At 35.7% G+C, this 12,158-nt stretch overlaps 1 protein-coding gene and 2 long non-coding RNA genes across 5 annotated transcripts in view; 2 read left to right on the top strand and 1 right to left on the bottom strand.

Annotated features, from left to right (window-relative positions):
* The window catches only part of LOC309640502, an 875,392-nt gene that overhangs the window by 439,021 nt on the left and 424,213 nt on the right, over positions 1 to 12,158 (top strand). The window lies entirely within an intron of this gene.
* Positions 1 to 12,158, bottom strand: part of SLC2A13 (solute carrier family 2 member 13) — a 447,444-nt gene that overhangs the window by 96,261 nt on the left and 339,025 nt on the right. For all 3 annotated transcript variants that reach the window (XM_082419252.1, XM_082419253.1, XM_082419251.1), the window contains exon 7: positions 2,613 to 2,738. In XM_082419252.1, coding sequence (XP_082275378.1) covers positions 2,613 to 2,738 — 126 coding nt within the window. The remainder of the gene's footprint in view (positions 1 to 2,612; positions 2,739 to 12,158) is intronic.
* Positions 1 to 12,158, top strand: part of LOC309640499 — a 133,279-nt gene that overhangs the window by 106,594 nt on the left and 14,527 nt on the right. The window lies entirely within an intron of this gene.

The following is a 12,158-nucleotide window of genomic DNA, read 5'->3' as shown; positions in this document are numbered from 1 at the left end:
CACTTATCATCATGTCTTCAAGGTTCATTCATGTTGTAGTAGCCAGAATTTCTTTCCTTTAAGTATGAATAATATATCATTGTTTGTATATACAGTTTGTTTATCCATTCATCTGTCAAATAACACTCGAGTTGCTTCCATCTTTTAGCTATTATGAATAATGCTGCTATGAACATGGGTATTCAAATATAACTTCAAGACCTTGTTTTCAATTCTTTTGGACATATACCCAGAAATGGAATTGTTAAATGATATATAATTCTGTCTTAAAATACTGTTTTCCATACTGGTTGCACCATTTCACATTCCTATCCACAGTGCATACAGTTTCGAATTTTTCCACATCCTTCACAACAATTGTTGTTTTGTTTTTGTTGTTGTTTTTTATCCTAAGGGGTCTGAGGTAATAACTCATTGTAGTTTTGACTTGCATTTCCCTAATGATTAGTGATGCTGAACCGTTTTTCATGTACTTGGTCATTTGTATATCTCTTTTGAGAACTAAATGATTTTAAAAAATCTTTTGATTGAAATATAACTACATAGATATAGAAAAGCATGCTGATTGACTTAAAGTTTTGTTTCCAACTAATTATAGTTGATTATATGGACAAATGGTTTTCATTATGTTGAGATAATTCAGAGTACATCAAAATCAGCATACTATCCCCATCATGAATGGTATTATCATTTTACCTCGTGTCTTTTCAGGAAAGAGCTACAATTAGAGATCTCAGTTTCTGTCTATGAATTGCCTCAATACTTGACCCTAAAACATCTAGAAATAGTATATCTCAAATATGAATCCAAGGTAATGGTAGATTTTACCCTGAAAATTCCATTCTAGGTAACTGCATAAAACCTGTCAACCAACTAATAAACAAAAATATAGTGAATGCTATTTTACCTACAAATGGAAAATCTGTCGTAGGAATTTTTCATGGTTAACACATCCTGCATTTTTTGCTTCCTTTCTAGAACAGATTGAGGCAACCCACCACAGTGGCCAAGCTAGGAGGAGGGTTGTTGCTTAGCACAGAGAAGAGTGAGAAAACCTGTTTTTTTTTTCAGGGGGGCGGGCAGTAAAGAATTTGAGGTTATTCTAAGAATAGTCCACAAACATGAAAGTTCTTTGTATATTTTGTTTAGTTCTTTGTATTTTTCCTACCTGGGTATTATCTGTTTTCACTTTTCTCTAGTAGTGTGTGTAACCAAGGAATAATGGTACAAAAATATAAATAAAATCTAAGAATAAGTTGAAATGAAAGAAGTAATACACATTTCTATTAAAAAGTTGTACAATTTGTCATTTGCAAAAAGAACAAGATTCTTATTTTGAGACCTCTGACCTCTAGACCTTCTACTAAGGAAGAGAGAAACATCTAATTTTAGCGTCCCTTTACCATCAGTAGACATTTCCCTTAAGTTTGTATATTAATTCTATGAAATACAGGAAACTACATACACAGATTTCATAATGTTCATAATTCTTGACTAGTAACTTTCAGGTTTTTTCTATTGAAAAAAATCATAAGGATTAAAGCTGTAAACTATTACATCTAAAAATATTTAATCAATTAACTTCCTAATAAAGCTTGACTGATGAAAAGTATGCGCTGGGTGTTTTTAAAAGAAGCTCTTTCATGTTTTCATTTTAAGTAATAATTGCATTTCTTTTACATATTTCTTTTTAATCAGTGTATTTAAAATGTGGTCTGGATTTTCACTCAACTACCATATAATTTATTTCCACTTCTTTGGAGTAATTCCCTAATAAAATGATTAACGACAACAGCATAATGATTAATAATGACATATTATACTTCATGGCTCCTAGGAGATACAAGCATTTTATTACAGATTTCATTGCCTTCATCAGTATTAGGAGACAGAATGAGAGGATACTACTCTTTTTATGAGAATTTAAAACACAAAAGAGGTTAAAGCCATGTCAAATAATACTTACATGTTTTTGTGTCCATGAATATGAATATTAGTTCATATTTGTTCTATACTAATATTTCTTTTATGTGCCTACTATAAACCAATGTGATCTGTCAAAAAGAGAAAGGTTTATACTTTCTCATACATGCCTATAATTACCAACTTTATCCTTACTTTGTTTAATTTCTCTGACTTCCAGGAAAGTACTAAAAGAATAAAAGAATTTAAAGTGATAGTAATTCATTTTGACTTGACAATTTTCTGTCTTTCACTTAAGTTTGGGAGTTTGGAAATTATTAGTATAATTTAAAAATACCCAACAGGAGAAACTGCCTTGGCAATATTTAGAAATACCTGCCTCAAGATCCAAACTCCTGTAGCTTATTAGGACAACGCTGGGTCTGAAATTTGGATTTCCTGAAGTCTAGGCTAGAGTTTATATTCTAAGTTTGTGAAACGTACAGTTGCAATGTTGTCTACCCACACTCATCAGAATATGCTGCAAAGTAATGTAGTTATAAAGACCAGTTTCAAAGATTCTTTAAAAGAAGACCAATTTAAAAGAAGTAGAGTCATTGAGTGTAAGTGCAGTCATTCTGTAAGTTTAAAAATAAGACTCATTCTGAAATTTTATTGTATATTCTTATGGTATATACTGAGCTACATACCTGCCCCAGGCTGCCTCGTTTGTAGATGCTTTATTAACTGGAACACAGGAGGAGTCACTGACAGCTGATTTATTCATCTTATAGCAGAAACCGCAGTCTGGATCCAACATACATTCATTACAGTAACTGTAAAATGAAACGAGTTGTAGTTATGTTAGCAGAGACAATTGCTGCTCAGTCAGTACACAATATGTGCTCCCCTGCATTTTCCACTTTACTTTGCAGTAAGCTTGGGGCCATGGCACTTGTTTTGGCCATGGCAAATGACATGTGCTGAGACAGGTGAGAGCTGGCTGGTCTCTTCCATCTCTCCCTCCTCTGGTTGCAGCAACTCTGGAAACTACTTTGAGATGGAGGAGGATTGGATGTGCAACATTGGATTTAGAAGAACCCCTGTCTACCTACAGCAAATATACTTTTGTTTTCCTAAGCCACTGAGATTTGTTACTGGAGCATGGACTGGTCCATCTTGAACCAGCTTGCCTGGTTCCCAACTGTATCAAAGCATTTATTTCTCTTAAATGTCTCCATCATGTACCATATCTTCTAAAAAATGGAATTTTCCCCTAATATATATTATGAAATAGAAAATTCAAAGAATGAAAAAAATTATATCTAGAGAAAAAAGTTAAAAAATAAAAATGCCACCACCCAAATAATGGTCACTGTTAACATCTTGGTGGACATCTGTATTTTTAATAAATATATATTGAAAATCAACTATGTTGTGTGCTTAATTAAAAGAAGTTGTAACCTTTCAAAATTGTATAATTTTTTTTTTTATTTTTTAGGCTGCACCATGTGGCATGTGGGATCTCAGTTCCCCGACCAGGGATCAAACGCAGGACCCTGCATTGGGAGCACAGAGTCTTAACCACTGGACCACCAGGGAAGTCCCTAAATTTTTTTTTAAAAAGAGAAAAGAAAAAAAAAGTTGGTGTAGGGAAAAAGGCTAACTTTTCTCTAAGTTAATTACATCCACTGATTGGATTACAGAGCCATAACCAATTAATCATTGCTCACCTAACAGCAGTATCCTAAATGCAGGAAAATTTTAAAGAGGCAAAATCCTTTAGAGGGCAGGGTTTTCCAACATAAGCCTACAGCGTGCTTGTAGAATGAGTTTTCTCACTGTCATGCTATTTGCCAGACAAACCTGGAGCACTTTATACATAGCAGGCACACACAAGGTATGGAGACCCTAAGGTGAATAAGCTAAAGTCCCTTCACCTTGATAGATAAAAGGCAACGATAAGAAATAGCTACACCAGTAAATAATGGTAATATGATAGAAAACAGTTAAGAACTACTCTAAGCACAGAGACCTGATTATTCGCCTGTAAGAGTGGGGGATAATTTCAGAAACGATATTTGAACTGGATCATAAGAGAAATTTACCCAGCAAAGAGGTAGACAGAAGGACATTTCAGAGAACTGCTTGTTCTTGAGTTGGCCAAAAAGTTCATTCGGGTTTTTCCATAACATCTCACAGAAAAAACCTGAACGAACTCCATACATAATTAAAGAACAGTCAATACAGACTTATTAAATATCTACTGTGTACAAGTAATTACACAGTGGGGTGTGGGAGAAAAACAGGGTAAGAACTACCACAAGTTACCCAAAGAAGACATGAATCCTCAAAACCAAAATACTTCTTTGATACATTTAGCTAAATGGAAAAAAACTGGCGTTGTTTAAAAATTAGATTATTGCCATTTCAGCCTCTGTCTGTAAACCTTTCCTTTGCAAATAGTCTATTTTTAATGAGACTTCAATCGTATTCTAAAAGCAAAAAAGAGGTCTTTCAAAGCCTACCAAAAGATCAATACACTTTAGAAAGGTGATACAGTATTGTGAATCTAAAATTTCCCACACTGGTGATAAGCAAAATAAAACAATAGAAAGCATAAGAAGTACTCCGAGCTTCTGGCTTTGAGAACTAGACTAGGCTAATTTGGAAAGGAAGATCATTCCTACTAATATTTTGTTTATTTATTTGTTTGTTTGCTTTTTTATTCTGTCCATATGAGGTAGAATTAACAACTTTGATTGTTTCAATGACTTTAAATGATACTTATTTGGGAAATGTCAATTCATCCATTTGTAGAGAAGTGACTCTCTACTTAATTTCTCAAAAAATACTTATTTCCTATAAAAGGCCAAAAAACTTAATGATAAAGACTAATAGTTACCAAGAACCTACTGTATGTGCATGTCAGACATACAAGGTGTTACCCATAATGCTCTGCCTCTCTATCACCATTCAAGCATCCAACTCTGACCACAACCTTCCATTCTTCCAGCTTTCTTCCTAAATGATCCCTGCTCTGCCATGATCATTCATGCAACAAATACAAATATTTTACACTTACTCTGTGCCAGGCACTATTCCAGGGGCTGGGACTCATTAGCGAACAAAACAGTTTCTCTGCCCTCATGAAGCCGATTTGTATATTAGACCTCCTGGTGACCTCCAGTTAAGTGATCTATTTGCTCCCTATTCCTTAGCTTTTTCTTTCTTTAGTTCTGTCCTTAACTAGCTTATTGACCATGACCCATCATTTCAACATCCTAAATTTCCCTGCCTATTTATCTTCTCATTTCACCCATCTAGCTATATATGAACACAAACATTTGCCTTTTCTGTGCCTTCACCCACCTACCCAAATGCAGTTGAAGGAATTACACAACACGGAGATCAGTAGTTCCTCTGTAACACACTACTACCAGCCTCAAAAGGATCCTCAACAGCCTGAAATTCTCAATAGTTTTCTCTAGTAAACTCTATAGGAGGACTATTTTAACCATTCTACACAAAAACTATTCCTCAAATCTCCAATGCTCCATTTCCCTTTACTCTCTGCAAATGACCTCAACTTCAGCTTTACAGAGAAAACAGATGAAAGTGGTAAAGATGGGAAATTTATAATCTTATAGCAAACATATAAACCATTCTACTTTCCTATGCTCCAGTTATGAAGAGAAGCCATTCTTCTCAGCTGAGGTCAACTTCTCCATCTGGGCTTTCATCCCATTCCATCTCCTCAGGTCATCTCAAACCTGATTATTGCTCCTTCTTTCTCTTAAGATAAAAGATTAGATTTTTGATTGTGATATTTTTCTCCTTTTAATGTAGGCATTTATAGCTATAAATTTCCCCCTAAGCACTGCTTTAATTGCATCCCATATTTGGTGTGTTATGTCTTCATTTTCATTCATCTCAAAGTATTTTGTAATTTCCCTTGTCATTTCATCTTTGATCCATTAGCAATTGAGGAGTGCATTATTTAATTTTCATATACTTGTGAATTTCCCAGATTTCTTTGTTAGTGATTTGTGATTTCTAATTTCACTCCACTGTGATCAGAGAACATACTCTGTATTATTTCAATCCTTTTAAAATTTACCAAGGCTCGCTTTGTGGCCTAGCATATGATCTGTCCTGGAGAATGTTCCTTGTACATTTATGAAGAATGTGTTATTCTGTTGTTGTTGAGTGAAGTGTTCTCTAGATGTCTGTTAGATCTAGATGGTTTATATTCAATATACTAATCTTAAAGCATCTTGGCCCCTTGGTTTCTATCAGCCTTCACCTCCCCTTAACTTCCTCCACATCCTGGTAATTGTCATTATCTTGAAGAGGGGTCAGCAAACCATAGCCCTTGAGACAAATACAGACCACCCCCTGTTTTTGTAAATAAAGTTTTACTGAAACATAGCCATGCCCATTTGTTTACTTATCTATGAATACCTTCAACTTCAAGGGCAGAGTTGAGAAGTCTAACAGAATCCATATGGCCTGCAAAGCCACAGACATTTACTATCTTACCCTTTACAGGAAGTCTGCTGATCCCTGATCTTAATCACAAACACAGATTTCTTATTCCTTTCCTTCAAGATCTCTTACTTCTTTACTCCTAGGATAACTGTTCTTCTGTCTCAGAGATCTTCCACACTCCTTTTTTCCTGATGCTTCACTAACTTCATGGCTTTGCATCCTTCTCTGTCAGACTTTCATGGTAAACGACTTTAACCACTTTCACCAGACCCTCAACGTTTTTGTATTTAGGTTCTCCTATAAAGTCAACCTATAAACTTTTATGTTTGTTTCTTTCTATGTTTTTACTTTCTACATCTAAGTTGCTCTTTACTGGTGGAGAATTAACATAACCAGGCATATTGGTGAAACTCCACAATCACAGTATTCAACTGCAGCTGGATCCTCACTGCTGAGAGGAAACTTTTACCTGTCCCTAATCAGTGATTTTCCCCACTCCCACAACTGATATCCCAAATGCCCACAACTCTCCTACAATCCCAATCCTTATTCCCTCCTACAAATCTTTTTGAAAATGGCCTTGCCTTGCTTCCCAGTGAAAACTGAAGAGATTAGGAATGAACTTTTTCAACTTTAAACTCAGACGTGAACAAAGATATCTATAGCCACATCTATCCTGGCCTGTTTTCCTCCAGGCTCTGAAAAAGAATTGCTCAAAGGTCATGCTTCTATCAGAGCTTTTAATCTTACTCCCCTTGGTCTTCACTAGGACCAACACTTTGTCCCATTGGTTATTTTCTTCTCTTTATACTTTTAGACCTCTCCTAGAACATACCCCATAGTTTATGTGCAGGCTCTGGCCTTTCTCATATTAAAAAAGCATGAAAAACTTTCTTTTGTACTACTTCACACCAGTTCATAGGAGTCGGTCAGTGAAAAGAGGCCAAATATTAAAAAGAATTCAATTTCCTTGCCATCTCAGGGAGTGGGCCACTATTGGGAACTGATTGGCCAACTGATCTGGCCTTGGAGCCTCTCAGGCTTCTGAAGGCAAAGTATGATTCCCTACCACTCCCTTATCCTTGACCTGGAATATTTGTTTTTCATCATTTGGACTATTTTATGGCAAAATTCTCCCAAATGTAACATTTCTAACTTCAACTTGACATTTAGAACATAACACAAAACTTTAAATATCCTGGGGAATCTGCTAATTGACCTTTTACAGAGAGCATATATCATAACTGTGGCTTTAACAAATAGTGTTGAAAAAAGGAACAACTTCTAGAAGTGGCTATTTTTTATTCATGATTTGCTCTTTAAGGCTTTCTTGAACATGACCTGATAAATTTACATGAGATTTTCTAAATATAAAATTTGAGAATTTAAATATTCTGTTACTAAATATATTGTTACTAAATCAATGCTCATAAGAACATTCTAAGCATAGATTAAAATATTTTTTTGTGAAAAGCAGACTGGTATATTAGGCCCTATTTGTCCCCTTTCACAGTATGACCTGGTGAGTTCTAAATTTTGGACTTCAAGTTTGCCATCCCAAGAGCACATGATCTCTAAGAACCCACCCAGTTGCAAGATTCTACATGAAAGAAAAAGAAATACATATACTCTCACTCTAAATTCACACAAACTTTAATAGTGTAAAACATATTAGGATGCTGTAACATCTCACAAATATTTACTCTTACATACTTATTTCAAGGGCAGAATTATTAGTGTGCCTTACTTTAAGAAATTCTAAAGTTACAAAGGAAACGAATTAAGAAAGCATTTACAAAAGGGCTATGTTTTATCAAAGGAATTGCTGAATTAATTACATAAAATGGTGATCCCTCTCTTTTGATACAAAATATTTTAAGCTTCAGACAAGTCAGTATATAGTACAGTTGATGGTGATGGCCTTCCTCTCTGCTCTGTGCACACCTCTATTGTAGAACTTACAATGTTCTTTACTGACTGGTTTGCAAGGACCTGAGGGAAAAGGCCGTGCTTATGAACTCTGCAAATGCAGCACCCCAGTGTAGGCTAGATACCCAACCCAATGCATGTTTATTGAATGAATCAAAGCATGGTAGCTCTATAAATCAAGGCACACTGTAGGTTCATTAATCTGTTTCTGCTCATTAATAGAAAATAATTTTGGGGGGTGGGTAGCTTGGAGTGAATATCTGAGTCATTTTTTGGAATAAAATTAAAAGAAGGTAAAACCTAGTGTCAGATGGTACTTTAAGCTAAGCCCAGTTTTTAAATTGTCAGAGGCTAAAGCTGCCATTTGCAAACATTTAATCCACAACCTAAATGGAACTGGTTAGTAATTTTGATAACTCACTTTCAGAAACAGCAGCTGCAAGGGCCAATTTCCTTGAAGCCCAAAGAAAAGAGCCACACAGAGAGAGGGCTCTTTTTACATCATAGCCTGCAAAATTTCATAGTAAAAGGACATTATGATATTTAGAGAGAAATTGTGGTAAATAAGTGTGCCCAGAATGCATGCTGTTGTTCTTGACTGTGGATACTTTCAATTGGGGAGAATATACAATAGCCAATGTTCTACTAGGGGATGAAACTGCTGGGGAAACTAGCAGAGCATACTAGAAACTCTACTAGGAAACTGGAAAATATATAATCCAGACAAAAACTACAATTAGAACCAAACAGTTCTTTTCTTGCTACTTTCAAGGAAGGAAGATTTAACTTTTTAATCTCTGACATTTCTTTTTAGAAAGGGAGAAAAATAACTATTCAGATATTTAGAAAAAAACTGGTTCTAAAATCTTAAAATATTTCCAATTAAAGTAAAAAAGAGTAGAATAAAAGGTGGCTTAGTGTCTAAGGGAGAGAAAGGATGGCCTATTTTCATTCAGTCAATCTTTTACATGTTTCACATGGCACTCAGGGTCTTAACCAAATGTGCCCTCTTCTCTCTCCTGAGAAAATCTTTTAAAAATTGATTTCAGTTAATTTCAAACATTTTAAGTTTCTACTCTGTGAAGTCGAGTGTGAATCTGGCCCTATAGAAAACAGTCTATTTGTTTTTAAGTATGTCTCCTTAAATCCAATAAGATAAGAACATTAAGAACAGTGGTCTTAAAATGCCTGTCTTGGCATGGCCTAAATTAAAAAAACAATCAGTTGTGGTAAATGCAGGTGTTAGGACAATCCATTGCCACAGGTCCACTTTCATTCTCTGTGGGTAACTGTTCACTTATTCATTCCTTATGCATGAGTTTAATACCCTACTTTGTGTAATTATGTCACTCTGTTTCCGAGACAGCTATTCTAAATTTTCTCTACTCCTTACTGTGCCCTCCTTACTCCTAACTGTCCCCATTGCCTTCAAGTAGGCAACCTGGAATCCAGTTTACTCTTACTGGGGGGACAGCTTGCCTTGCTTGTAGCTCTCTGCAGGGCCAGATTTCTTCACGAGTTTTGCAAAGAGAACTCCAGGACACCTGCCTTCTTTCTCAGCCAGACAGTAGATGTCAGGGGACTCCCCCTCCTCATTTGGACTGTGAAAGTAGGGAACTTGTGAGAATTTTTTAAAAAATAAGAAATTCTGGGGGACTTAAGTAAATCGTTGGAAATTAATTTAAAAAGCTAGGGACTATTGGTGCTGATTTTATGAAGTAAGTCATGCCTCACCACTTCATGAAAACTGCCCTAACAGAGATTGCTGGTGATCTTCTCATTGTTAACTCTGGGTGTTTTTCTTTCCTAAACTTATCATTCTATGATAAAATTTCCTAAACATTTTCCCTCTTTCCTAAAATTTTCTCATTCCTTGACACCATGCCCTTTATGTTTCTTCCACCTCTCAGACTGATGCATCTTTTTTTTCTCCTTGGTTCTGTTCTTGGCAATCTTCTTTCATTACTCTGTATAACTTTTGCTGGGAAACATCAGCAGTACACAACCATTATTATCAGTGATACACGGAGACTCCATGACCTGTTTCTCTAGTTTGTTTCTCCTCCCTAAGTGCAAGACCCATATTTCCACCACCCAATTTTCTGAATGTTCACAAGTACCTAAAACTCCACCTTTGACTTTCCCCTCAAAGCTTTCCTACTGCTCTTCTGTGTCTCACAATTTAATAACCTGAGTATGATCTGAGACCACTCACATTTAAATAGTTACAACTCCATCATGTCTATCTCCAAAGCATGTGTAGTTTCTCTACTCTCCATTCTCACCACTTCTCACTGGGACTTTGACTTGAACTTGCCACCTCTCACCTGAACTCTTCCAATAGTCTTCTACTGAGTCTTCCTGCTTCTAGACTCCTTCCACTTCATCTTCTACATTGTCCTAAATCTAACCTGATCCAAACTCTCTCTTGTTTAAATCCTGCAATAGCTTTCCATTGCCTATAGGATGAAGACCAATCTTATTATGGCATGATCTAGTCCCTTCTTGTCAATCTTTTGTGCTATTTCTCCACAGATGTCATGGGTTGTAGCCATTCCATACAAACTGCAGGATTCAGAATATGACATGTTCTTATGTTTTTCCTCATAATGTTTTCTCTGTCTGGACTATTACTTTGCACCTTTGTTTTCCTACACATTTGCCTCGAGACTCATATTTGGCATCACCTCCTCTGTGAAACTCAGACCCCAGCAGAATTAGATGTATCACTATGTTATCAGAGGATCACAAAAGTCTATTATTATTACTGCCCATCCCACCATTTCTCTAAGGGTTTGTGATATGTTTGCCTTCCCTTAATGCACTGTGACCTTTTCAAGGTAGAGACTTTTGTCTTGTACATCTTTTATTCCTAGTGATTTCCATGTTGCCTGATAGATAAGTGTTCAATAAATACCTGTTGTGTAAATAAAGGGATGAATGGATGTCACTTATATTGACAACAGATTTGGTAGTTCTCCCTGCAGTTCCATTAGAGAAGTGACATCTCATTCACCACATCTTGGTCCATGAGATCATAGGGTTGAAGCTTGAAATCAAGCTATGAATTGTTCCTTACAATTCATGGCTCTCAGATCAAATCCACATATAATTTGCTGCAACCTTTTGGAACACAGTCATATTTCTCATCACTTCCCCTTAGAAACTGAGGCTGAAAAAGCAGTGGATTCCTGAGTTAGAGGCAAAAAGTAATTCACAGCAGTGAGGCTTGCTGATTAAAAGCAAGCACAGGCTCTTGCTCTTCGGTGGTATTAAATAAGGAAAGTTTAGCTGATTTGTCAGAGTGGATTTCTTTTTTTAAAAAAAAAATTTTTATTAGTACTTTAGGCTCTAATTTCTAGTCACTGATTGTCTAACCTTCTTTTATGAATTCTTGGATTTGTTCTCCTATTTTATCTCAGAAAAGTACACCAATAAACTCTCTAAAGGGGAGGGAGGTAGAAGAAGAGAGTTCTATCTGCCAAGCCCATCACCTTCAATAGGGCTAAGTGCTTTCCTATTATACTACATAAAGCTTTGGTCAACATACTTAAAAACAAAACCCTCAATTCCAACTTTGCAAATATAAGATGACATGTATATGCATGTGTTTATATACGTACATATGTGTATTTATGTAAGTAAATCTGCATGTGTGTGTGTGTGTGTGTGTGTATATATATATATATGCACACGTATTTAAATACAAATTTTTCAGTCTATAAGTTGAGAGTAAAATCAGATTTACAATACTATTCGGTAATCAACACATAGGCACCCAAATACAATCTAATTAGTGTGCAACATGTCACCTTCAAAGGAAAAAAACAGTAATT

Source organism: Balaenoptera physalus, assembly GCF_965194825.1.
Source record: "Balaenoptera physalus genome assembly, chromosome: 13".
NCBI classification, from domain to species: Eukaryota; Metazoa; Chordata; class Mammalia; order Artiodactyla; family Balaenopteridae; genus Balaenoptera; species Balaenoptera physalus.
Note: the sequence above shows the minus strand (reverse complement) of the source record. Positions and strands in the feature narration are given on the sequence as shown.